Source organism: Pavona decussata, unplaced genomic scaffold, assembly GCF_977016875.1.
Source record: "Pavona decussata unplaced genomic scaffold, jaPavDecu1.1 SCAFFOLD_84, whole genome shotgun sequence".
Classification (NCBI taxonomy): Eukaryota; Metazoa; Cnidaria; class Anthozoa; order Scleractinia; family Agariciidae; genus Pavona; species Pavona decussata.
In genome coordinates this window covers 6,076,801-6,104,799 of record NW_028145502.1, presented here as the reverse complement: position 1 = coordinate 6,104,799, position 27,999 = coordinate 6,076,801, and the positions used below count along the sequence as shown (strand labels likewise).

The following is a 27,999-nucleotide window of genomic DNA, read 5'->3' as shown; positions in this document are numbered from 1 at the left end:
AGTTACCAGCAACACGGGTGAACTTTAAGTGAATTAGGTGACTATTTGTTCACAAATTTTTCTAAGAAACTCATCAGTGCTTTAGTTTGATCTTGTTGCTGCCTCAACATCACTTGTTGTGATGCCAAGAGTTGCTGCTGCTGCTGCTGTTGTTGTTCTTGCATCAGCCGCATCATTTCACTTTGTTGTTGCTGAAATTGGCGTTGCTGGTCAATGCTCGCCTGTAGACGTTTTGCATCCAAATCGTGTTGCTCCTTTTTCAGCTGGAGTTCCTCAAGTTTAAGTTCCTGGTCTTTTTCCGCTTTTTGGGACAGGAATAACATGGTCTCACTGCCACTTCTCCGTTCTCGTTTCTTTACTTTTTCCTGATCATTTTCGCCTGAGTGTCTCTTCATCGTCTCCGACACTTTCTCAAGTGCTTTAAGTCTCATATCTGTGGCCTTTGCCTTCTCTTTTTCAGCCTTTCCTTTCACACTTTCGTCGTCCTCTTTCATTTCTGCATCCGCTGTTTCTTCGAGCGCCAAAATTTCTTCCACCAAGCTTTCAAGTTCTGTGGGCTCAGGCGGCGCGATGCCCGAGCTCCTTTCCTCAGCTCTCAGTTTCTTTTTGATTCGGTTTATTAAAATACCCACATGATCCCTTACGGACCGTTTATCCACAGCAAAGACAGGCTTGGGACAGGTATTCAAAGTGTTGGCTATTCTATCCCAAATTTCGCTTCTTTGCGACGAACCTTTTCTTGTTTTGTACGGATTCTCGGAAACAACCTCTCTGCATAACAGGACATCGTGCTCGCTTGTCCAGTACATCACATTACTGCGTGAAAGAAAAACCCCAATCTGTTTTAGTTTTTTTTTTTCAATGAAGAACATAAACATAAAGTTTAAACTCACTTTAATCTTATAGTTAAGCAGACCGGGCAATTGAATCTTCTAATAAACAAAAATTAGACTTACTTGCCAGCTTTCGACTTTGTTATCGAACTCGGCGGGTCTTGTTCATTGATCATAACGGTAAAAAAATTGACCTACAGTAAATGGCAAATTAAAATGTTTGTTTGGTATTTGTTGCAATAAGTAACATTTCGGAACATTTTCATGGACTTAGGAAAACAGCTTTGCTTATCAGGTAGAAAAAGTAAATTGAATTCTAGGTCAAATTCAGCAGTAACTACTTACGTTTTCTGGAAACGCTGCAAGTTCAAACCTCGTGTTCTGAACGTGAAGAAGACGCGCTGTGATTCAGCGCCAAGCATGCGCAGTGAAGCACTTGGTGACCAAATTACTTCCGGTGACGTTTCAGGCTGCATTGCGTTCTGGTTCGTAAAGTCACTATTGAATCGCATCTCGTCAGTCTTGGTTTGGGAAGAAAGCGTGGCGCGACGGGTTCAAAGATCTCCGAAGCCGATTTGATTCTCAACAGAGCAGGTAAATTTGATGTCCATGAAGATGAGAAGAGATAAATGACTGCTTGCCCCAGACATCGCAAGAACCTTACAACAGACTGGACCAGCCGAAAACGGACTATGTGTTGCCATCCAAGTCATATCTAAAGGGACGATGTCACAAGGCATTTTGAGCTGCATAACGCTGTTGTTCCAGTTGTTCCCATCGGTTCAGGTTCGTTTTATGTTAACTGACTGACTGCATACTAGAGTCATTTAAAAAATATAAACAACATAGCATTTACGGCCGTGGGAACCGAACGCGAAGTTTAGCACATTTGTTCCGCGGAGTCGTAATGCCGCCTCAAATTAGTCGTATCACAGGGCAACCAATCTTAACCTTCCATGCTAGCGTTTGTATTTTGATATAGTTTAAAAACAGCTTTTAGTTGGAATTTGGAATAAAGGCGGGAAACATCCTACCTCATTAAAGTGTTTCTCAAATATATATTCAATATTTCATATCCATCAGAAGAAAGCTCATGCCAATCCTGCTGTCATTTTTTTTTAAAGGAATGTATTTTTGGTATAAAACAAAACTAGTTTCTTCTGATGAATATGAAATATTGAATATATATTTGAGAAACACTTTAATGAGGTAGAATGTTTTCCGCCTTTATTCCAAATTCCAACTAAAAGCTGTTTTTAAACTATATCCAAAAATAATAGCTAGCATGGGAGGTTAAGATTGGTTTCGCTGTGATACGACTAATTTGAGGCGGCATTACGACTCCGCGGAACAAATGTAAACAAAAGAAATGTGCCAAACTTCGCGTTCGGTTCCCATGGCCGTAAGTACTATGTTGTTTATGTTTTTTAAATGAGTCTTGTATGCAGTCTGTCAGTTAACATAAAACGAACCTGAACCGATGGGAACAACAGCGTTATGCAGCTCAAAAATACCTTGTGGCATCTTGGCATTTACTCGTCGGGTTGGTTTTTGTATTACCCCGGCTTTCGTTGTCCCTTTAATATGACTTGGGTGGCAACACATAGTCCGTTTTTGGCTGGTCCAGTCTGTTGTAAGGTTCCTGCGATGTCTGGGGCAAACAGCCATTCCTCTCTTCTCGTCTCCAGGGACATCAAATTTACCTGCTCTGTTGAGAATCAAATCGGCTTCGGAGATCTTTGAACCCATCGCGCCACGCTTGCTTCCCAAACCAGGACTGACGAAATGCGATTCAATATCTCGTGTACAGGATAGCAAGACGAATCCACAGACCAGAAAGAGCACTTCAGATCCATGGTGGAACCCAACGCATTACAGAAGAAAGATTAGTTGTTCTTTCAATTGTCTTTTATGTAACGAACATACCGGAGGTTCGGTCATCAAGCTTCTCTTGCCGTGGCAAGTTTCACAGGTATTTGTTGCTGTTTTTATTTTAGTTAACAATTATCGACAACAGACTGACTCCAAGACTTCATCTAGTATCAGGGAAAAGCTTGCTGTTACCAAGTTTAAAATGGAAATGTTAAAAGAAGGGGGAAATGTGTTCTGTTTATGATGACGTTTGACAAAATTGCCATTTACCGTGACATGTCACGCTTTATCAAATCAAGTGTGAGCTAACACCAATTTGATGTTATTCCTGCCCAAAGCGACACTCAACTAAATCTTCCAGGGAAGTTCTACCTCGGAGAGTTAAGATAGTTTCATCGAGCTTATCCAAAAACCCAAAATAAAAAACAAAAAAAGAAGAAGAAGATGAAATAAAGAAAAACCTGCTGTGGAACTTTATTAGCAAAAATACCGAGTAATCTTTGACTTCGAGCGTGGCTCATGCAAACGCATTTTAATGGCTCAAGTTAGAGTTTGCTGATTTTGGGAGAACAGATGTTTGGCTTAAAATATATCTTGAAATTTTCGGAAAGGAACGCCGCACCTCTGAGAAAAACCGTTTCGAAATTGCCTCACATTTGGCCCAAGACATTTTTGCGATCGCAAGGAAATTTCAAAATTCTATAAAAAATTAAGTTTTAAGTTAAGTCAGGATATTTTCCGTTAACAACGTTTTTTAGACGGTAAACAATACAAGCAATCGATATGAGTCCCCAGAAATGACGCGAAATATATTTTATTGAGCTTCAAATTCTGCATATATTTTGCGTGACATCAGGGTCAGTGAGAGTCAAAACCAGGGAGGGTGGTCAAACTACGAAACGCAACGGCAGGAGAATTGCTAAATAGCATCATTCATTATCATTTCGGACAGACATTAAATGGTGAAAGTTTGAAGGAAATCGGCTGACCCCCATCTTTCACCTCTGCCTGGTTTTCTCAGACAATGACTCTTAACAACTAATTTTACAAAACTGGTCATGTCATTACCTTTCTCCTTTTACAAGTCAGAGTAACATCACAGCTGTCATTTATTTTACCCATTTTGCGTCAAATTCTGCAAGAGGTGTCTGAAACCTACAATTACATGTACATGTATTGCACTCTCATGTATGAAGGCAATGTAACCCAACATCATTGGAAATTAGAAAAAAAAAATTCAATTAGTAGTCGATAAGCACATAAACTTTGCTGCAGTGCATGTCTGTGCTAAAGCTGCATTGTACAGTATGTATTCCTATTATAAATCAGAGACTTGAAAATTAAAACTAATGCCCTCTGCAAACATGGTTAATTTTCAAATTTGTTGCACACCACACACCTGAAAATGCTACAGTATGCTAGAAATTTAACCTACATGTACAGCTATCAGAGCAACTTTCATGTACAAGTGTACATGACTTAATCAAACGGTAAAAAAAAAAAATTATAAAAAAATGTAATTATTTAATTTACACATCCAATCTGTGCACATATGCTGTTAAATCAAGTATATTCTGCAGTTGAAGCAGAAATAACCTGGGTACCCAAAGGGCGCAGAGAGGTCAAATTTAATGTAAATCGTGGCTAAATTAACTGCGAAATTGTACAGCAAATCAAGTTTGTTGATACAAAAACGTGATCGAACAAAGCATCATGAGATCTTACAATGCGTCTGTTGAAAGATTATCCCCAAGACACAAGGCACATGCATCAATGACTGAGATACAATATGTCCAGAAGTGCACGGTAATGAGATTATTCTCGTTTACTTAACTAAGAGAACTGGTCATAACAAGTTTGCTCAAAGATCCACCTTGTCTGGAGTAGGGGCTATAGAACATCATACCTGTTCTGTGAACATAACCAACACAATTTTATTGGCTTTAAAATTTGAGTTGACTCAGAAATATTCAGCTAGCAAGAGTCACCATTGCTAGATAAACAAGAAAAGTGAGGTTCTAATCTCATCGTTATTTTTAGTGCTTAGTAGAGGAGTGGCTACGCAATGAAGAGACCATCTTTTGAGGTTGAGGAAGGGGAGTGCAGGCAGAGGTCACCATCTATTATGGGGTTTGGTCTTTCCTAATGCTGTTCTTATCTTATCCGCAATTTTAAACGTGAGTCATCCAAACTAATCATATAATCTCAACAATGCACAGCCTCCAACAACTTAAAATTCAACGCCAATTCTGCTAACTCGAATTATTTTTGTTTCCCTCCTGAGTTGAAGTCATCGGGATTCTACTGTGACTCCAAAGCTTGCTATGAGGAATTTTCATTAATCATGGTGTGTTTAAGCTCAATGTGAACGCCGCCAAAATTGTTGTCTCCAACAAAATCGTTGTTGACTGTGAGTATTCTTTTTTTTTTTCCAGGGATGGTTAAGTGGAGCGCGCGCAAAAAAAAAAAAAAAGAAAAAAAAAAGCGTCGCCACGTGGGAAGCAATTTTCACGCTGGCTCGCTTTACTACCCCCAAGAAAAAGCAAGGGTCTACTCGCAAATTAAATCATCGAGCTAAATTGCCTGATCACAGAGCATTCAACCAACATACGCTGGTCCAGCATAATGGAGAGCAGAGTGCCAAACATTCTTACATCGAAAATATACAGTAATGTTGGATCATTTAGCTGGGGCTTCAAACACACTAACGACAATGCTGTCAGGGAATTATTTATTTATTTCCGCAAGTCTTCTGTCGGTACAAGTTATATCGAGGAAAATCGAAATAATCTACTTTGCAGTTCAATGTTGACTTGTAGGTAATTTTGGCCCGTGTTTCTGAGCCGGCGTAAATGAGTCTTACTCAGAATAAACCCAACCAGCAATAAGTCTCCTGCTACTGATTTTCAGGTACCATTAATTTTGTTCACCAGGAAAAAAAAAAAAAAGAAGAAAAGAAAAGTCCGGCTAAAGACGAGACACTATAATTTATAAAACAAAGACTAAATTTGAAGATAGCTACTGCCCATAAAGATCCGTAAGAAAGGCAAGTTCTGATATCGTAATGTGAAAGCAAGCTGCGTAGAATGTCGGCTACTTAGACCACATACAAACTCTCCTTTCCTAAAGTTGCTCGCAGAGATGTTAACTCGCCCAAAATGTCAAAATATGCCCGTATAAAAGAAGTACCTGTCTTTAAATAAACAGATGCAATAATGCGACACTCTCAAAAGTAAAAAGTGACTTGTATGTAAAATTGGAGCAATGGCATGGGCGACTTAACTCCACTAAGGAAGAATTGCCATGTAAGACAAGTAACCGGTTACTATGTCTTGTCAGCAATGAAATATGAATAGCCTTTCCTAAATGTAAACTACAAAACAAATCCTATTTAAATGCTAATCCTAGAGTAAAAGACATTGTTCTGGTTTGGCCGGTTTGCTCCCAGGATTTCTGGGTACTGTTCTTTCTAACAACGATGGCTGAATTTGCTGGATCTGTTGCATCATCAGTTGGAATGATTGCTCGACATTCAGGCCAGTCTAAAGAAAACACAAAACAAATGTTAGAGCAGCGGCAGTGCTGTGAACACAGCAACACCAAGGCTGCTTTCAAGTGAATAACACAGTTAAATCAGGCATGTTTCCAATTGTCAACACCTATATGAATGCTGCTTTTAAGCGTGAACACTGCCATACTCACGATCGTATAAGGCCTGTTTTTCAAGTACAAACCTATATCAAGGCTGCTTTCAAGCGTGTTACAGCTACATCTCATTGTTTTCAAGTGTGAACAGAACTATAAGAACGCTGCTTTCAGTTGTGAAGAGAACACAGCTATATCAGTGCTATTTTCAAGTGTAAACACAAATATAAGGAAACTATCAGGGGTACATGTATTTCCAGAGCAGGGTTTATTCTAAAGGATGGCATTGCCAGGTCGCCGTAAATAAAAACAAACAGGCACATACAATTTGCAGAAGTGTGTCAAACGTGGCGCTCAAATTTCACCAAGGCGGGCTATGTTACCGCAAAAAAGAGTCTTACAGACTAAATGCATCATACCTTTGGGAGCAAGGGTAATATTTTGAAATCGTTTTTTCACCACACTTGAAAAACGCCACATTACAAATTTCATCTGGCATCAAAGCAACCTATAAAAGTGGGGTTGGGTATATTCGTTATAAGTTACACTGTATGTGCTGGTCACTGGGTATAGATGTTAACGATACTGTTATAAAGTTAGCTTGCGTAGCAGTCGTTTCCTTTTCCTTTAAGCCAAGCGGGGCAAGCGCGCGAGGGCATTGGGATAAATTGAGGAAAAAAGTAGGAGCGGGGGAGGGGGGAGGGGCAGGGAATGAAAGGAAGCGTTTCCTTTCCTTTCCCCCCCCCCCCCCCCCCCGCTCCTACTTTTTTACTCCTTTTTCCCCAATGCCCTCGCGCGCTTCCCTTGGCCTGAAGGAAAAGGAAACGACTGCTACACAGGCTATTATAAAGTCTGAAAACTTGCATGGATTTAACATAGAACACGTCCGTTTCTCATAAGCATTTTTCAGATCCGTTTCTACCAACTAGTGATCGCTACTTGTGTTTACTGTCCCATTGTGATTAGAGTTTCAATGTTTGTTACATGATAAAAATTGTCGGTAATGGAAAAATATTTACGACGCAATTTTTTTGGGTTAAATTAGTTAAAGGAATTTTATTTGGTGTTGATAACACCTTGTTCACCTTCCTTTGATGAGTTTCTACCAGACTTGACCTTTAACCAATCCTTTCCAGGAAATAACTATTGCTACTATTTTTAATCAATTTTAGTTTATATTCTTGGGTTCTTTTACCACATTAATGGCAGTTGATGTTACCTTTAAAAATGAAGATATCCGAATAACGATATCTGTACTTTTAAGATGTTTGAAAGTAAATACTACGATTTCACGGTGATTATGAAGGTAAATATCCATTGTGGTAATTCTGCTACCGGCCACATACTGAATACGGTGTATATAATTTAAGTGATAAATTGGACACTGTGCACGTTAAAATAATACTTTTTCGGAAATAATTATTAGGAAAAACATCACAGGTCTCAAAGAGGTTATGTATTAACTTTAGAGACCATGTTTTACATAACTGGGTACCGGGAAATTACATAATCTGAGGTCTGAAATAGAGTCAGGATTTGAGAACCAGACGGTGCAACCTCACAAAAAAATTCTAACGATCAGCCACACTGACAGCAGGCTCATCTTCACAAGGGTTTCTGTTCTGCAGCCAACTGAAAATGTACCAACAGCTAACCACGTTATCAGCCACAGATCATGATTTTCCGTTTACAGTAACTTTCCCCAAGACCTCTTTGGACTTGGCTCCATCGACCTGATATCACTATTAAAGGGTTTCTGTTGCCTAATGCTACAAGATATTCTGAGACTTCTGATGTGAAGGATGCGTTAGGTGCTGTATATGAAGTTGTTTTTTTTTTTTTGTTTTGGGTCACATGTAGGATTGAGAATACGTTTTGGGTCATTTTTGGACCACGAGGTTGTTCTGGAGTATTGTATTTTGTTTTGGAAAAGGATTATACAGTTACTTGGAACCAACGTCGCTTTAGTAATCATTCCACCTTGTAACAGTGTCACCTACCTTGGCTGATGTCTCAATTAATAGGATGTTCACATCAGATAAATTGCAGTATTCTAACAATTCATCTTTCATTACTTCTCTTTCCTCTTCTAAATCCTAGAATGAGAAATCGGAAGTGTGTATCAGTCATCTTGACCCCTTAATTGGTTAAAGGGAAGCAGGGACCAGGGGAATCAGAACTCATTTGGGTTCCCACATACATGTATGTTGGATCTGTCTTGAGTTACATGGTGTCATTTCCAGCACGCATGCATGTAGCATGTTAATCAGGTGTACAGCGCTGCACATTTATCATATTATTTATTTGCATTCTATCTTTTTACACTTGGTTATTGATTTTTTATTTATTTTTTCTTGTAATATCAGATAATTTATGGTAGGCCAGCAACTCAGTCATAAAAATACAATAAAACGAATAAATAAATAAATCACTTCATTTAAGTGTCAATGTATTTGGTGCAGATCACTAATTGGGGACACTTTCCAGATCAAATTAGAATTTAGAAGCGTTGGTTTTTGAGGAAAAGGGAAAACCAGAGCACCCGGGGAAAAACCTCTTGGAGCAAAGACAAGAACCAACAACAAACTCAACCCACAAATGACGCCGACTCTGGGAATTGAACCTGCGCCACACTGGTGGGAGGCGAGTGCTCTCAGCACTGTGTCATCCCTGCTCTCCAGAAATTGTATATGTACATGTATAGCAAAAACAAATGTAAGATTTTTTCAACACACTTGATATTAGGTACATGCAATTTGGCCACTGTAAAGAGATTCAAGTAACTGATGTTTTAACCGTGAGCCTTTTGTGATTCCCTCTTACATGTGCATGTACAAAGGACTAACACTGGAAACATCAGCACTTAAATCTCTTTACATATGAATGGTGTCTGAATCACCTGATTAACTCTATTGATAAAAAAAAAAAACAAAAAACATTCATTTCCAATCCTTACTGTACAGCACCACAAACCAACCATTGGGCACGCCACGAGGGAAATATATCACAAATCCCCGAGGGACAGGTCAATAACATTCTTATTTTTTCTGTTGGTGAGGTTTCCTTAATAGAAACAAAGACCTTAAATAGTTAAATGCTTATTTTATAACAGGTCGAAGTCTAATACACAACACTTTTTGATGACAATTAAAGGCAGTGAGATTTCGGCTCTGAAGATGTTTTTCTCGACTATTTTTTGAACTTTGGATTCTTCACACAACAATATGTATAAACAATTGCTTTTGTCTGCTGGTATACGTGGTAAACACTGCATTCAGTACACTACACGTGGTTGAGCGGCTGTTGTTAAATTTTGGAAATAGTGTGCAGTCAGCTATTGTTCCGTGTGGAAACAACGATAAGCGGTTGTGAAGATGAAGTCTTTTTAACCAAAAACTTCCTACACTGTCTTTGCTGAGCGGATTAGTGACCGTAATCCTGCAAATGTGAAGAAAGCTAACAGTGGCACAGTACGAGTATGGAATGAGTGGCCTGTTATTAAACGTTAATCCATATACAGGGTTTCCCCTACCCCCCAATTAAGCTAACCCTAATCCCTATACAGGGTTTCCCCTACCCCCCAATTAAGCTAACCCTAATCCATATACAGGGTTCCCCCTACCCCCCAATTAAGCTAACCCTGATCCCTATACAGGGTTTCCCCTACCCCCCAATTAAGCTAACCCTAATCCTTATACAGGGTTTTCCCTACCCCCCAATTAAGCTAACCCTAATCCATATACAGGGTTTCGCCTACCCCCCAATTAAGCTAACCCTAATCCATATACAGGGTTTCCCCTACCCCCCAATTAAACTAACCCTAATCCATATACAGGGTTTCCCCTACCCCCCAATTAAGCTAACCCTAATCCATATACAAGGTTTCCCCTACCCCCCAATTAAGCTAACCCTAATCCCTATACAGGGTTTCCCCTACCCCCCAATTAAGCTAACCCTAATCCATATACAGGGTTTCCCCTACCCCCCAATTAAGCTAACCCTAATCCATATACAGGGTTTCCCCTACCCCCCAATTAAGCTAACCCTAATCCATATACAGGGTTTCCCCTACCCCCCAATTAAGCTAACCCTAATCCATATACAGGGTTTCCCCTACCCCCCAATTAAGCTAACCCTAATCCATATACAGGGTTTTCCCTACCCCCCAATTAAGCTAACCCTAATCCATATACAGGGTTTCCCCTACCCCCCAATTAAGCTAACCCTGATCCCTATACAGGGTTTCCCCTACCCCCCAATTAAGCTAACCCTAATCCCTATACAGGGTTTCCCCTACCCCCCAATTAAGCTAACCCTAATCCCTATACAGGGTTTCCCCTACCCCCCAATTAAGCTAACCCTAATCCGTATACAGGGTTTTCCCTACCCCCCAATTAAGCTAACCCTAATCCATATACAGGGTTTCCCCTACCCCCCAATTAAGCTAACCCTAATCCCTATACAGGGTTTCCCCTACCCCCCAATTAAGCTAACCCTACTCCCTATACAAGGTTTCCCCTACCCCCCAATTAAGCTAACCCTGATCCCTATACAGGGTTTCCCCTACCCCCCAATTAAGCTAACCCTAATCCCTATACAGGGTTTCCCCTACCCCCCAATTAAGCTAACCCTAATCCCTATACAGGGTTTCCCCTACCCCCCAATTAAGCTAACCCTAATCCCTATACAGGGTTTCCCCTACCCCCCAATTAAGCTAACCCTAATCCATATACAGGGTTTCCCCTACCCCCCAATTAAGCTAACCCTAATCCCTATACAGGGTTTCCCCTACCCCCCAATTAAGCTAACCCTAATCCCTATACAGGGTTTCCCCTACCCCCCAATTAAGCTAACCCTAATCCATATACAGGGTTTTCCCTACCCCCCAATTAAGCTAACCCTAATCCATATACAGGGTTTCCCCTACCCCCCAATTAAGCTAACCCTAATCCCTATACAGGGTTTCCCCTACCCCCCAATTAAGCTAACCCTAATCCATATACAGGGTTTTCCCTACCCCCCAATTAAGCTAACCCTAATCCATATACAGGGTTTCCCCTACCCCCAAATTAAGCTAACCCTAATCCCTTTACAGGGTTTCCCCTACCCCCCAATTAAGCTAACCCTACTCCCTATACAAGGTTTCCCCTACCCTCCAATTAAGCTCACCCTGATCCCTATACAGGGTTTCCCCTACCCCCCAATTAAGCTAACCCTAATCCCTATACAGGGTTTCCCCTACCCCCCAATTAAGCTAACCCTAATCCCTATACAGGGTTTCCCCTACCCCCCAATTAAGCTAACCCTAATCCATATACAGGGTTCCCCCTACCCCCCAATTAAGCTAACCCTGATCCCTATACAGGGTTTCCCCTACCCCCCAATTAAGCTAACCCTAATCCTTATACAGGGTTTTCCCTACCCCCCAATTAAGCTAACCCTAATCCATATACAGGGTTTCCCCTACCCCCCAATTAAGCTAACCCTAATCCATATACAGGGTTTCCCCTACCCCCCAATTAAGCTAACCCTAATCCATATACATGGTTTCCCCTAACCCCCAATTAAGCTAACCCTAATCCATATACAGGGTTTTCCCTACCCCCCAATTAAGCTAACCCTAATCCATATACAGGGTTTCCCCTACCCCCCAATTAAGCTAACCCTGATCCCTATACAGGGTTTCCCCTACCCCCCAATTAAGCTAACCCTAATCCCTATACAGGGTTTCCCCTACCTCCCAATTAAGCTAACCCTAATCCCTATACAGGGTTTCCCCTACCCCCCAATTAAGCTAACCCTAATCCATATACAGGGTTTTCCCTACCCCCCAATTAAGCTAACCCTAATCCATATACAGGGTTTCCCCTACCCCCCAATTAAGCTAACCCTAATCCCTATACAGGGTTTCCCCTACCCCCCAATTAAGCTAACCCTACTCCCTATACAAGGTTTCCCCTACCCCCCAATTAAGCTAACCCTGATCCCTATACAGGGTTTCCCCTACCCCCCAATTAAGCTAACCCTAATCCCTATACAGGGTTTCCCCTACCCCCCAATTAAGCTAACCCTAATCCCTATACAGGGTTTCCCCTACCCCCCAATTAAGCTAACCCTAATCACTATACAGGGTTTCCCCTACCCCCAATTAAGCTAACCCTAATCCATATACAGGGTTTCCCCTACCCCCCAATTAAGCTAACCCTAATCCCTATACAGGGTTTCGCCTACCCCCCAATTAAGCTAACCCTAATCCCTATACAGGGTTTCCCCTACCCCCCAATTAAGCTAACCCTAATCCATATACAGGGTTTTCCCTACCCCCCAATTAAGCTAACCCTAATCCATATACAGGGTTTCCCCTACCCCCCAATTAAGCTAACCCTAATCCCTATACAGGGTTTCCCCTACCCCCCAATTAAGCTAACCCTAATCCATATACAGGGTTTCCCCTACCCCCCAATTAAGCTAACCCTAATCCATATACAGGGTTTTCCCTACCCCCCAATTAAGCTAACCCTAATCCATATACAGGGTTTCCCCTACCCCCCAATTAAGCTAACCCTGATCCCTATACAGGGTTTCCCCTACCCCCCAATTAAGCTAACCCTAATCCCTATACAGGGTTTCCCCTACCCCCCAATTAAGCTAACCCTAATCCCTATACAGGGTTTCCCCTACCCCCCAATTAAGCTAACCCTAATCCGTATACAGGGTTTTCCCTACCCCCCAATTAAGCTAACCCTAATCCATATACAGGGTTTCCCCTACCCCCCAATTAAGCTAACCCTAATCCCTATACAGGGTTTCCCCTACCCCCCAATTAAGCTAACCCTACTCCCTATACAAGGTTTCCCCTACCCCCCAATTAAGCTAACCCTGATCCCTATACAGGGTTTCCCCTACCCCCCAATTAAGCTAACCCTAATCCCTATACAGGGTTTTCCCTACCCCCCAATTAAGCTAACCCTAATCCATATACAGGGTTTCCCCTACCCCCCAATTAAGCTAACCCTGATCCCTATACAGGGTTTCCCCTACCCCCCAATTAAGCTAACCCTAATCCCTATACAGGGTTTCCCCTACCTCCCAATTAAGCTAACCCTAATCCCTATACAGGGTTTCCCCTACCCCCCAATTAAGCTAACCCTAATCCATATACAGGGTTTTCCCTACCCCCCAATTAAGCTAACCCTAATCCATATACAGGGTTTCCCCTACCCCCCAATTAAGCTAACCCTAATCCCTATACAGGGTTTCCCCTACCCCCCAATTAAGCTAACCCTACTCCCTATACAAGGTTTCCCCTACCCCCCAATTAAGCTAACCCTGATCCCTATACAGGGTTTCCCCTACCCCCCAATTAAGCTAACCCTAATCCCTATACAGGGTTTCCCCTACCCCCCAATTAAGCTAACCCTAATCCCTATACAGGGTTTCCCCTACCCCCCAATTAAGCTAACCCTAATCACTATACAGGGTTTCCCCTACCCCCAATTAAGCTAACCCTAATCCATATACAGGGTTTCCCCTACCCCCCAATTAAGCTAACCCTAATCCCTATACAGGGTTTCGCCTACCCCCCAATTAAGCTAACCCTAATCCCTATACAGGGTTTCCCCTACCCCCCAATTAAGCTAACCCTAATCCATATACAGGGTTTTCCCTACCCCCCAATTAAGCTAACCCTAATCCATATACAGGGTTTCCCCTACCCCCCAATTAAGCTAACCCTAATCCCTATACAGGGTTTCCCCTACCCCCCAATTAAGCTAACCCTAATCCATATACAGGGTTTCCCCTACCCCCCAATTAAGCTAACCCTAATCCATATACAGGGTTTTCCCTACCCCCCAATTAAGCTAACCCTAATCCATATACAGGGTTTCCCCTACCCCCCAATTAAGCTAACCCTGATCCCTATACAGGGTTTCCCCTACCCCCCAATTAAGCTAACCCTAATCCCTATACAGGGTTTCCCCTACCCCCCAATTAAGCTAACCCTAATCCCTATACAGGGTTTCCCCTACCCCCCAATTAAGCTAACCCTAATCCGTATACAGGGTTTTCCCTACCCCCCAATTAAGCTAACCCTAATCCATATACAGGGTTTCCCCTACCCCCCAATTAAGCTAACCCTAATCCCTATACAGGGTTTCCCCTACCCCCCAATTAAGCTAACCCTACTCCCTATACAAGGTTTCCCCTACCCCCCAATTAAGCTAACCCTGATCCCTATACAGGGTTTCCCCTACCCCCCAATTAAGCTAACCCTAATCCCTATACAGGGTTTCCCCTACCCCCCAATTAAGCTAACCCTAATCCCTATACAGGGTTTCCCCTACCCCCCAATTAAGCTAACCCTAATCCCTATACAGGGTTTCCCCTACCCCCCAATTAAGCTAACCCTAATCCATATACAGGGTTTCCCCTACCCCCCAATTAAGCTAACCCTAATCCCTATACAGGGTTTCCCCTACCCCCCAATTAAGCTAACCCTAATCCCTATACAGGGTTTCCCCTACCCCCCAATTAAGCTAACCCTAATCCATATACAGGGTTTTCCCTACCCCCCAATTAAGCTAACCCTAATCCATATACAGGGTTTCCCCTACCCCCCAATTAAGCTAACCCTAATCCCTATACAGGGTTTCCCCTACCCCCCAATTAAGCTAACCCTAATCCATATACAGGGTTTTCCCTACCCCCCAATTAAGCTAACCCTAATCCATATACAGGGTTTCCCCTACCCCCAAATTAAGCTAACCCTAATCCCTTTACAGGGTTTCCCCTACCCCCCAATTAAGCTAACCCTACTCCCTATACAAGGTTTCCCCTACCCTCCAATTAAGCTCACCCTGATCCCTATACAGGGTTTCCCCTACCCCCCAATTAAGCTAACCCTAATCCCTATACAGGGTTTCCCCTACCCCCCAATTAAGCTAACCCTAATCCCTATACAGGGTTTCCCCTACCCCCCAATTAAGCTAACCCTAATCCATATACAGGGTTCCCCCTACCCCCCAATTAAGCTAACCCTGATCCCTATACAGGGTTTCCCCTACCCCCCAATTAAGCTAACCCTAATCCTTATACAGGGTTTTCCCTACCCCCCAATTAAGCTAACCCTAATCCATATACAGGGTTTCCCCTACCCCCCAATTAAGCTAACCCTAATCCATATACAGGGTTTCCCCTACCCCCCAATTAAGCTAACCCTAATCCATATACATGGTTTCCCCTAACCCCCAATTAAGCTAACCCTAATCCATATACAGGGTTTTCCCTACCCCCCAATTAAGCTAACCCTAATCCATATACAGGGTTTCCCCTACCCCCCAATTAAGCTAACCCTGATCCCTATACAGGGTTTCCCCTACCCCCCAATTAAGCTAACCCTAATCCCTATACAGGGTTTCCCCTACCTCCCAATTAAGCTAACCCTAATCCCTATACAGGGTTTCCCCTACCCCCCAATTAAGCTAACCCTAATCCATATACAGGGTTTTCCCTACCCCCCAATTAAGCTAACCCTAATCCATATACAGGGTTTCCCCTACCCCCCAATTAAGCTAACCCTAATCCCTATACAGGGTTTCCCCTACCCCCCAATTAAGCTAACCCTACTCCCTATACAAGGTTTCCCCTACCCCCCAATTAAGCTAACCCTGATCCCTATACAGGGTTTCCCCTACCCCCCAATTAAGCTAACCCTAATCCCTATACAGGGTTTCCCCTACCCCCCAATTAAGCTAACCCTAATCCCTATACAGGGTTTCCCCTACCCCCCAATTAAGCTAACCCTAATCACTATACAGGGTTTCCCCTACCCCCAATTAAGCTAACCCTAATCCATATACAGGGTTTCCCCTACCCCCCAATTAAGCTAACCCTAATCCCTATACAGGGTTTCGCCTACCCCCCAATTAAGCTAACCCTAATCCCTATACAGGGTTTCCCCTACCCCCCAATTAAGCTAACCCTAATCCATATACAGGGTTTTCCCTACCCCCCAATTAAGCTAACCCTAATCCATATACAGGGTTTCCCCTACCCCCCAATTAAGCTAACCCTAATCCCTATACAGGGTTTCCCCTACCCCCCAATTAAGCTAACCCTAATCCATATACAGGGTTTTCCCTACCCCCCAATTAAGCTAACCCTAATCCATATACAGGGTTTCCCCTACCCCCCAATTAAGCTAACCCTAATCCCTATACAGGGTTTCCCCTACCCCCCAATTAAGCTAACCCTACTCCCTATACAAGGTTTCCCCTACCCTCCAATTAAGCTAACCCTGATCCCTATACAGGGTTTCCCCTACCCCCCAATTAAGCTAACCCTAATCCCTATACAGGGTTTCCCCTACCCCCCAATTAAGCTAACCCTAATCCCTATACAGGGTTTCCCCTACCCCCCAATTAAGCTAACCCTAATCCATATACAGGGTTCCCCCTACCCCCCAATTAAGCTAACCCTGATCCCTATACAGGGTTTCCCCTACCCCCCAATTAAGCTAACCCTAATCCTTATACAGGGTTTTCCCTACCCCCCAATTAAGCTAACCCTAATCCATATACAGGGTTTCCCCTACCCCCCAATTAAGCTAACCCTAATCCATATACAGGGTTTCCCCTACCCCCCAATTAAGCTAACCCTAATCCATATACATGGTTTCCCCTAACCCCCAATTAAGCTAACCCTAATCCATATACAGGGTTTCCCCTACCCCCCAATTAAGCTAACCCTAATCCATATACAGGGTTTCCCCTACCCCCCAATTAAGCTAACCCTAATCCATATACAGGGTTTCCCCTACCCCCAATTAAGCTAACCCTAATCTATATACATGGTTTCCCCTACCCCCCAATTAAGCTAACCCTAATCCATATACATGGTTTCCCCTACCCCCCAATTAAGCTAACCCTAATCCCTATACAGGGTTTCCCCTACCCCCCAATTAAGCTAACCCTAATCCCTATACAGGGTTTCCCCTACCCCCCAATTAAGCTAACCCTAATCCATATACAGGGTTTCCCCTACCCCCCAATTAAGCTAACCCTAATCCATATACAGGGTTTCCCCTACCCCCCAATTAAGCTAACCCTAATCCATATACAGGGTTTTCCCTACCCCCCAATTAAGCTAACCCTAATCCATATACAGGGTTTCCCCTACCCCCCAATTAAGCTAACCCTAATCCATATACAGGGTTTCCCCTACCCCCCAATTAAGCTAACCCTAATCCCTATACAGGGTTTTCCCTACCCCCGAATTAAGCTAACCCTAATCCCTATACAGGGTTTCCCCTACCCCCCAATTAAGCTAACCCTAATCCATATACAGTGTTTCCTCTGCCCCCAATTAAGCTAACCCTAATCCCTATACGGGGTTTCCCCTACCCCCCAATTAAGCTAACCCAATAATCCATTTACAGGGTTTCCCTTACCCTCCAATTAAGCTAACCCTAATCCCTATACAGGGGTTTTTTCCCCTCCCCCTCCCCCAAGCAAGCTAATCCTAATCCCTATGCAGGGTTTTCCATTAACCCCAATCCGTAAACATATTTTATCCCTCCCCCGATCTAGCTAATCCCTATATACATGCTTTTCCCTTAACATGGCTTTCTCTGGTATTATAATCTAACATTTCTTTTAGGTTTTAGTTGGTTTTGTTACTTTACTTAACACTATTTGAGCTTGAGAGTGCTGCGTTGCAGATGTCTCTCGCTCAATATAACCACTTACATGGTTAACTGTTTTACTAATGATTTTTTGTTCTACACACAACCACTTCCCCACCCATACACTTAAACCATCCTTTACTTACTGATTTTAATCAGTGGAGATTTGGGAACCCATTTATTTGGGATTCCATACCATGGCTCCTGGGATACCACAAAGGTTGCTAGAGATACTACTGAAACTAACTTTAATACATAGAAGAGGTCCGTTTCTCATAAGCATTTTTCAGATCCGTTTCTACCAACTAGTGATCGCTACTTGTGTTTACTGTCCCATTGTGATTAGAGTTTCAATGTTTGTTAGATGATAAAAATTGTCGGTAATGGAAAAATATTTACGACGCAATTTTTTTGGGTTAAATTAGTTAAAGGAATTTTATTTGGTGTTGATAACACCTTGTTCACCTTCCTTTGATGAGTTTCTACCAGACTTGACCTTTAACCAATCCTTTCCAGGAAATAACTATTGCTACTATTTTTAATCAATTTTAGTTTATATTCTTGGGTTCTTTTACCACATTAATGGCAGTTGATGTTACCTTTAAAAATGAAGATATCCGAATAACGATATCTGTACTTTTAAGATGTTTGAAAGTAAATACTACGATTTTACGGTGATTATGAAGGTAAATATCCATTGTGGTAATTCTGCTACCGGCCACATACTGAATACGGTGTATATAATTTAAGTGATAAATTGGACACTGTGCACGTTAAAATAATACTTTTTCGGAAATAATTATTAGGAAAAACATCACAGGTCTCAAAGAGGTTATGTATTAACTTTAGAGACCATGTTTTACATAACTGGGTACCGGGAAATTACATAATCTGAGGTCTGAAATAGAGTCAGGATTTGAGAACCAGACGGTGCAACCTCACAAAAAAATTCTAACGATCAGCCACACTGACAGCAGGCTCATCTTCACAAGGGTTTCTGTTCTGCAGCCAACTGAAAATGTACCAACAGCTAACCACGTTATCAGCCACAGATCATGATTTTCCGTTTACAGTAACTTTCCCCAAGACCTCTTTGGACTTGGCTCCATCGACCTGATATCACTATTAAAGGGTTTCTGTTGCCTAATGCTACAAGATATTCTGAGACTTCTGATGTGAAGGATGCGTTAGGTGCTGTATATGACGTTGTTTTTTTTTTGTTTTGGGTCACATGTAGGATTGAGAATACGTTTTGGGTCATTTTCAGACCACGAGGTTGTTCTGGAGTATTGTATTTTGTTTTGGAAAAGGATTATACAGTTACTTGGAACCAACGTCGCTTTAGTAATCATTCCACCTTGTAACAGTGTCACCTACCTTGGCTGATGTCTCAATTAATGGGATGTTCACATCAGATAAATTGCAGTATTCTAACAATTCATCTTTCATTACTTCTCTTTCCTCTTCTAAATCCTAGAATGAGAAATCGGAAGTGTGTATCAGTCATCTTGACCCCTTAATTGGTTAAAGGGAAGCAGGGACCAGGGGAATCAGAACTCATTTGGGTTCCTACATACATGTATGTTGGATCTGTCTTGAGTTACATGGTGTCATTTCCAGCACGCATGCATGTAGCATGTTAATCAGGTGTACAGCGCTGCACATTTATCATATTATTTATTTGCATTCTATCTTTTTACACTTGGTTATTGATTTTTTATTTATTTTTTCTTGTAATATCAGATAATTTATGGTAGGCCAGCAACTCAGTCATAAAAATACAATAAAATGAATAAATAAATAAATCACTTCATTTAAGTGTCAATGTATTTGGTGCAGAGCACTAATTGGGGACACTTTCCAGAGCAAATTAGAATTTAGAAGCGTTGGTTTTTGAGGAAAAGGGAAAACCAGAGCACCCGGGGAAAAACCTCTTGGAGCAAAGACAAGAACCAACAACAAACTCAACCCACAAATGACGCCGACTCTGGGAATTGAACCCGCGCCACACTGGTGGGAGGCGAGTGCTCTCAGCACTGTTTCATCCCTGCTCTCCAGAAATTGTATATGTACATGTATAGCAAAAACAAATGTAAGATTTTTTCAACACACTTGATATTAGGTACATGCAATTTGGCCACTGTAAAGAGATTCGAGTAACTGATGTTTTAACCGTGAGCCTTTTGTGATTCCCTCTTACATGTACATGTACAAAGGACTAACACTGGAAACATCAGCACTTGAATCTCTTTACATATGTATGGTGTCTGAATCACCTGATTAACTCTATTGATAAAAAAAAACAAAAAACATTCATTTCCAATCCTTACGGTACAGCACCATTGTTTCTTAAGAAACTAGAGGTAAATCACCCATCAATGTACATGACTTGTATAGAAGAACTTACCAACTTATTTCCAACAATGACCATCGAGATAGCTGAAGTGAGTTGATGATCTTGGATGATCTTGCTTCTGAGATCCTGGAGTTCGTGCCAACCGGATACAGAATTGATGGCAAACAACACTAAGAATGCATCACCTGTCGCTACTGATAAATCACGGAATGAGCTGTATTCTTCCTGCCCTGCTGTATCAACTATCTCCGTGGACATCATATAATTTGCCATTATATTCAATCTGCATCAAAAGATTGTAGAATTAAAATAATTACTAATTTTATAAAACTGGTGAGGCCATCACCTTTGTCTATTTACAAGGGTAACATCACAGCTGTCATTTATTTTACAAATTTTGGGTTAAATTCTGCAAGAGGTGTCTAAAATCTACAATTGAAGGGGTGAGTGGAAAAAAGCCCTAAGTGACATCTGATCTTATGTCAAATTCTCCTTTGCTCATACAAGGAAGAACAAGGCAATTTACTAGGAGAATTAGGCACTAAATCAGATGTCACTTAAGGCATTTTTCCACGCACCCCTTCAATTACATGTACATGTATGGAGGCAATGTAACGCAACACCATTGGAAAAAAAAATAATCAATTGGCAGTCAATAAGCGCATAAACTTTGCTGCAGTGCATGTATGTGCTAAAGCTCCATTGTACAGTATGTATACCTATTATAATTCAGAGATTTGTCGATAATGTTAAATAACCTCTGCAAACATGGTTAACTTTGAAATTTGTTGCATACTACACACCTGAAAATGCTACAGTATGCTGGAAATGTAACCTACATGTACAGCTATCAGAGCACCTTTCATGTACAGGTGAACATGACTGTTAATCAAACGGTAAAAAAATATCAAAAATGTAATTATTTAATTTACACATCCAATCTGTGTATGTATGTGGTGTTAAATCAAGTATATTCTGTAATTCAAGTACCCACAAGGTGCGGTGCAGAGGAGTTTTTGTTCTGCAGCCGACTTAAAATGTACCAACAGCTAGCGACGTTATCAGGCTCAGATCATGATTTTCCGGTCACAGTAACTTTCCACAAGACCTTTTCGGACCTGGCTCCATTGACCTGATATCATTATTAAGGGGTTGATGTTGCCTAATGCTACAAAATATTTTGAGACTTCTGATGTGAAGGATGCTTTGAGTGCTGTATATGAAGTTGGTTTTTGTTTTGTTTTGGGTCACATGACCTACTAGGATTGAGAATACGTTTTGGGTCACTTTCGGACCGCGGGGTTGTTCTGGAGTATTGTATTTGTTTTAGAAAAGGATTATACAGTTACTTGGAACCAACGTCGCTTTAGTAATCATTCCACCTTCTAACAGTGTAACCTACCTTGGCTGATGTCTCAATTAATGGGATGTTCACATCAGATGAATTGCAGTATTCTAACACTTCATCTTTCATTACTTCTCTTTCCTCTTCTAAATCCTAGAATGAGAAATCGGAAGTGTGTATCAGTCATCTTGACCCCTTAATTGGTTAAAGGGAAGCAGGGACCAGGGGAATCAGAACTTATTTTGGTTCCCACGTACATGTATGTTGGATCTGTCTTGAGTTTCACGGTGTCATTTCCAGTACATGTACGTCTACATGTAGCATGTTAATCAGGTGTAAAGCGCAGCACATGTACATGTTTACTGCACCCTAGACTGTTTTTTGTTGTTTTTTTCTTGCTTTGTGTACATGTTTGTGCGTGTGTCCTATCTGGTTACGCTGTTTTTTTTTTTCCTTTTATAATTTAATTGCATCCTATCTATTACACTGGTTTATTCATTTATTTACTTATTTATTTATTTATTTATTTATTTATTTTTTCTTGTAATATCAGATAATTTATGGTAGGCCAGCAACTCAGTCATAAAAATATAATAAAATAAATAAATAAATAAATAAATCACTTAATTTAAGTGTCAATGTATTTAGCGCAGAGCACTACATGTAATTGGGGACACTTTCTAGATCAAATTGGAATTTAGAAGTGTTGGCTTTTGAGGAGAAGGGAAAACTGGAGTACCCAGAGGAAAACCTCTCGGAGCAAAGATCACAACTAACAACAAACTGAACCCACATACAGTGTATGACACTGAGTCTGGGAATAGGACCCGCGGATTGCTGGGAGGCGAGTGCTCTTAGCACTGCGTCATCCTTGCTCCCTTGAAATTGTACATGTACATGTATAGCTGAAACAAATGTAAGATTTACCAACACACTTGATATTGGGTACATGTAATTTTGCCACAGTGACTGTAAAGAGATTTGAGTACTGACGTTTCGAGTGTAAACCCTTTGTGATTCCCTCTTACATGTGCATGTACAAAGGACTAACACTGGAAACATCAGCACTTGAATCTCTTTACATATGAATGGTGTCTGAATCACCTGATTAACTCTGTTGATAAAACCAAACATTCGTTTCCAATCCCCACTGTACAACACTATAGTTTCTTAAGAAACTACATATGTACATGTAACTCACACATCAATGTACATGTATAGAAGAACTTACCAACTTATTTCCAACAATGACCATCGGGATAGCTGAAGTGAGTTAATGATCTTGGATGATCTTGCTTCTGAGATCCTGGAGCTCGTGCCAACTGGATACAGAATTGATGGCAAACAACACTAAGAATGCATCACCTGTCGCTACTGATGAATCACGGAATGAGCTGTATTCTTCCTGCCCTGCTGTATCGATCTCCACATCAAAGTGAAATAATTTTCCATTACAATCATTTCAATCTGCATTAAAAGATTGTAGAATTAAAATAATTATTAATAACTAATTTCATAAAACTGGTGATATCATCACCTTTGTCCTTTTACAAGAGTAAGTGTATCACAGCTGTCATTTATTTTACACATTTTGGGTTAAATTCTGCAAGAGGTATCTGAAACCTACAAATATGTACATGTATGGCACTCTCATGTATGGAGGCAATGTAACCCAACATACTAAGAAATTAGAAAAAAATCATCAATTAGTAGTCGATAAGCACATAAACTTTGCTGCAGTGCATGTCTGTGCTAAAGCTGCATTGCACAGTATGTATTCTTATTAAAACTAATGCCCTCTGCAAACATGGTTAATTTTCAAATTTGTTGCACACCACACACCTGAAAATGCTACAGTATGCTGGAAATTTAACCTACATGTACAGCTATCAGAGCCACTTTTATGTACAAGTGTACATGACTGTTAATCAAACGGTAAAAAAAATTATAAAAAAATGTAATTATTTAATTTACACATCCAATCTGTGTACATATGGTGTTAAATCAAGTATATTCTGCAGTTGAAGCAGAAATAACCTGGGTACCCAAAGGGTGCAGAGAAGTGAAATTTAATGTCAATCGCGGCTAAATTCACTGCGAAATTGCACAGCAAATTAAGTTTGTTGATACAAAAACGTGATCGAACGAAGCATCATGAGATCTTACAATGCGTCTGTTGAAAGATTATCCCCAAGACACAAGGCGCATGCATCAATGACTGAGATATATCCAAAAGTGCACGCTAATGAGATTCATGAACTGTATGATAAGGTGTCCCCTAACCTTAATTCTCACGAAAACACACATAATTCTGTCAAACATGAAGTCATATGAAAACGACAAAAAGGCCTGTTTTATATGAAGTACCAAATTCAGGGTTGGGTGCATTTGGGGGTGCATCATCGTAGCTTACACACAGGCGACCATTGCCAGCTACGTTATCTTTCGACAACGCCCTGTGGGGCACCAAGCCTTAAGGTCTCCAATGGGTCCTGGTGGGTCCACAGAAATCATTTTCTAGAATAAACCTCTTAATTACAGTACACATTAGCAACAGACATGTATAAGACTTTACAAAACACAAAATTAATAGTTTTGCTTGTCTCTCACTACAGATCACTCTCCACAACTCAGATGCATACCTCCTTTCTATATGTTTCCTCTAACACCGAAAACAATGTATGTGGAAAGAGTAACAAGACTGTCTTGTCTGACATGGTTTAGTTCACAACGTGGTTTAATACATGTCCCACCAGATTATAATAGGATGCCATCAAGAAAAGAAGAAAATGAAAAGAAGACCATACATGTACAAAGTGTTGTTTTTGTGGTTAGGAACTGTTAGTGAAAACTAGAGAATTACAAGCTGATGTAGAAAATGAGGTTAAGTTTTAAATGTACATGTACATAGCCTGCGAGCAAGCTCTCTTGGGGGTGGGGGGGCGGGAGGGAGAAAGAGGAGAGAGCTTGCAACGATGTCTCAGGAATTTGAATGCCGCCCCCAATACTCCCCGCGGCTCCCTGCTGTCCTAGCTGTCAGAATTTGGCCAATAAGCGCAAACCGAAAATAATAGCAAACGTAAACAACCATGTGAAAGGTACAATATACACTTCGAAAGACGGGAATCCTTGCTGACAAAAACTATAGTTTCTCTGATCGAGTATGCTTACCGAGTGCCACAAAACTCAGAAAATTTAGTGAAGGATTTTACTTAATTGTGAGCACACTAAAAGCCGATTGACCAAAAGGTTGAGGACACAAATCAAATGTCGTCTCAAGGGTCAAGCGAATCTTGCCGACTGCAGTATCAACGCCACAAAACTACTGGACATAAAAAATGTCGAAAACTTGACACGGTCCGGCCAGGGAAAAGAGAAGCAGTGCAAGGAAATCGGAAGGATCTCAATTTTGCAGCCGGGTTACCGAGAACGAGGACGCAATTCTCAATATTGACAATGTGGTTTCACTGGAACACTCAACTCGTGTGAAATTTGTGATGTTGTGAACGAATAGCAAAGCCGCAGACGAGAGAGTGCCAGATCAAAAAGGAAATCGTTTCGCTTCTAAAGAACGTTGCCCTAAAAAACTGGCAGTTCGCTGCTAACGCCGTACCGAAGCACTCAGAATTGAGTCAATATATTCAGAAAGCTTTAATTTGTGGCGTATTAAAGCTGAAAGATGTTCATATTTTTTTCGGCTGAGCCAAACACCAAACAAAAGCTTAAATTTGGCCTCAAACTTGTCCCAAATCTCGTAGGTAAAACTGCAAGAACATCGCTACTTTGAATTAAAGCATTAGCAGCTTGACTTTGCTCGGGTTTTAGTTCCAGAGAAAACCTAAGTTATTTAGAGAAATTCTCGCAACCTTCACAAATAGAAACTCCGCCACCATTTTTGTGTTGTCAACACGACGCACGCGAAGAGCAATGACGTAAGCACCAAATTCAATATCCACCAATCAGCATTTTGCGTTGAAAAATTCAACGCAGAAATGAAAACTCCTGAGACATCGTGGCAAGCTCTCTCCTCTTTCTCCCTCCCGCCCCCCACCCCCAAGAGAGCTTGCTCGCAGGCTAACATGTACATGTACAGCAGAACCCATGTTAATACAACCACCTTAAAAATGGTGAAATAACCCCATGAAATTCCATGGAACTCCATGAAAATTTTCCATGGAAACCCATGGAATTCTATGGAATTCCATGGAGTAAGTTTTAGGACATGGAATTCCATGGAAATAGCTCCATGGAGTTGCTGCATGGAATTTAATGGAAAATTTTCCATGAAATTCCATGGAGTTGCTGCATGGAATTTAATGGAAAATTTTCCATGGAATTCCATGGAAATAGCTCCATGGAGTTGCTGCATGGAAATTGATGGAAAATTTTCCATGGAATTCTGTGGGCAAAAGTTCCATGGAGTTCCATGGAACACAACTGCATTCATAACGAATTTGATGGAAAGACAAAATCCATAGAATTCATTGATGAAAACATTTCACTGATCATGCTTTGCAATAAAATGCTATGGAAACAGCTTTAATAATTATTATAAAGCCTAAAATTATACTAAAGGCTTTGATCACATTTAGTGACTGAAGGGACGCACCGATTTATTACTTTTCTGTGATCAGGGTTTACATTCACAGTTATTTGCTATTACTGAGAATGACATTTTTCAGTGATGAAAATTATTGTAGCTAAATATATATACACCTGTAATTTTGTAACTGTTATAAACTGAAATTAATATACATAAAAATTATTGAATATACTACAGGATAAATACTGCATAAAATAAGCTAGTATCAAACGTATGATATTGAAAAAAAAAATGAATTGAAATAGTGCATTAAAAGGTTTGAAAAGAGAACAAGTTTTATTTTTTTAAGCCCCACAAAATTCATGCTAGACTTTGCTAGAATTATGGCGAATTTCCTTTAGGCTATTTAAAATTATTTGTGCCTCTGTCCTATCTGGCCATCACTCTTTCACTAATCCAGCAAAGAAAAATGATTATTTTACAGTCTTAATTTATTGACACTAATTTATTACGAAAAGGTCAATCATGTTTCACTGGTTGCTGGATTCATAAGAAGGGGTGTGTGTTGATAAATTCACTTATCATGTCTCTCATAAAATACTTAACAATTTGTATGTTAGTTGTTTCTGTAACTGATTCATGTAGAAAACTCTCCAAAAAGTAAGGGGAGTGGGGCTGAAGCCCCCCCAGTCCCACCCCCTCCACAGGCTCTGATCTTGTAAGAGTATTTACTGTCTCCCCCAAATCACCTATCCAGGCCCTTATAATATTATTACTGTGGATGTACAGTATTTTAATTGGGTGCTATTCCAGAGACCAAGTGTGAAAATTTCATCCACTTTACAATAGCATACAAATTTTATTAACACTCCCCAAAGGGGCTTTTCGGCATTAATCATCTAAGAAAAATTATTATAATATGTGAGATTATAAGAGAAATTACAATAGGATTATGATAACATAAAATAAGATAAAAATACAATACAATCACCATAAAAATAATACAACAAAAACTTTAAACATCTTCCGCAGCAGGATGTTTACATTGTTGAAAAGGGAAGTTGAGTTATTTGGTAATTTGTTCCTGAGTAGTAGTAGTAGAAGTCACGATTCATAACAAAATGAATCAGTTAAAATAGAGTCCAATGGTCATAAGTGACTTAGCTTGTTGAGCAGGATTTGGTGACTTCAGTACAGTCTTGAGTATCAGCCTTGACAACAATATTGAGTTGAAAAACTGTAGTAAAACAGAAAATTGAGCGCTTTAAGTGAGTTCTTCTGAGTGATCACAGTGATCTTGTTAGTTTCTAAGTAAAATGAGGGTATTCAGCCTTTAGCTGACATCTGAGGTGGCAGTTACAAAAATATACACCCAATAGCAAATATATGCATGAAGTTGATAATGATCTCCATGCAACTTCATTCAAATCAAGATCACGTAAGTCTTCAGCTTATACCAAGGCATTATATTAAACCGGCTACAGATAATAATATTTATTACCCCGTTAAACAATTGCAAAGGTTTTATGTTAAAAATAAATAGGGAATGTCCACTTCAAAAATCTCGAATTTGCTCTATAAAATTCAAGAGGGGCAATTGCACTCGCCCAGAAGATCTATAAAATCACACATTTTCACGCAGTCTTTCATCAATCTTACCTCTTTATAAAAGTAGTCATCCACATTTGCTGCTTTAATCCATCATTTTTTTAGCTTCATCCA

The 27,999-nt window shown here is 40.7% G+C and overlaps 2 protein-coding genes across 5 annotated transcripts; both read right to left on the bottom strand.

Annotated features, from left to right (window-relative positions):
• Positions 1-41: 41 nt before the first annotated feature.
• LOC146475643 (uncharacterized) lies at positions 42-1,214 on the bottom strand. The gene is made up of 3 exons (XM_085115995.1): positions 1,179-1,214; positions 957-1,027; positions 42-816 (listed from the first exon to the last, which is right to left on the bottom strand). The coding sequence occupies exons 2-3, from the start codon at positions 1,007-1,009 to the stop codon at positions 42-44; spliced, it is 828 nt and encodes a 275-aa protein (XP_084972121.1). The 5' UTR covers positions 1,010-1,027; positions 1,179-1,214.
• A 4,208-nt stretch (positions 1,215-5,422) lies between these two features.
• LOC146475642 (ras-like protein 1) lies at positions 5,423-27,987 on the bottom strand. 4 transcript variants are annotated; one of them, XM_085116029.1, is made up of 5 exons: positions 27,937-27,987; positions 22,966-23,201; positions 21,792-21,887; positions 6,770-6,858; positions 6,112-6,247 (listed from the first exon to the last, which is right to left on the bottom strand). In XM_085116029.1, the coding sequence occupies exons 2-5, from the start codon at positions 22,987-22,989 to the stop codon at positions 6,238-6,240; spliced, it is 219 nt and encodes a 72-aa protein (XP_084972155.1). In that variant the 5' UTR covers positions 22,990-23,201; positions 27,937-27,987; the 3' UTR covers positions 6,112-6,237. The 4 variants fall into 4 exon arrangements, with proteins under 4 accessions (XP_084972152.1, XP_084972155.1, XP_084972154.1 ...); XM_085116028.1 differs by lacking the exons at positions 22,966-23,201; positions 27,937-27,987 and adding exons at positions 19,411-19,506; positions 20,441-20,672 and having other exon boundaries at positions 21,792-22,084; XM_085116026.1 differs by lacking the exons at positions 6,770-6,858; positions 22,966-23,201; positions 27,937-27,987 and adding exons at positions 19,411-19,506; positions 20,441-20,672 and having other exon boundaries at positions 5,423-6,247; positions 21,792-22,084.
• Positions 27,988-27,999: the final 12 nt, after the last annotated feature.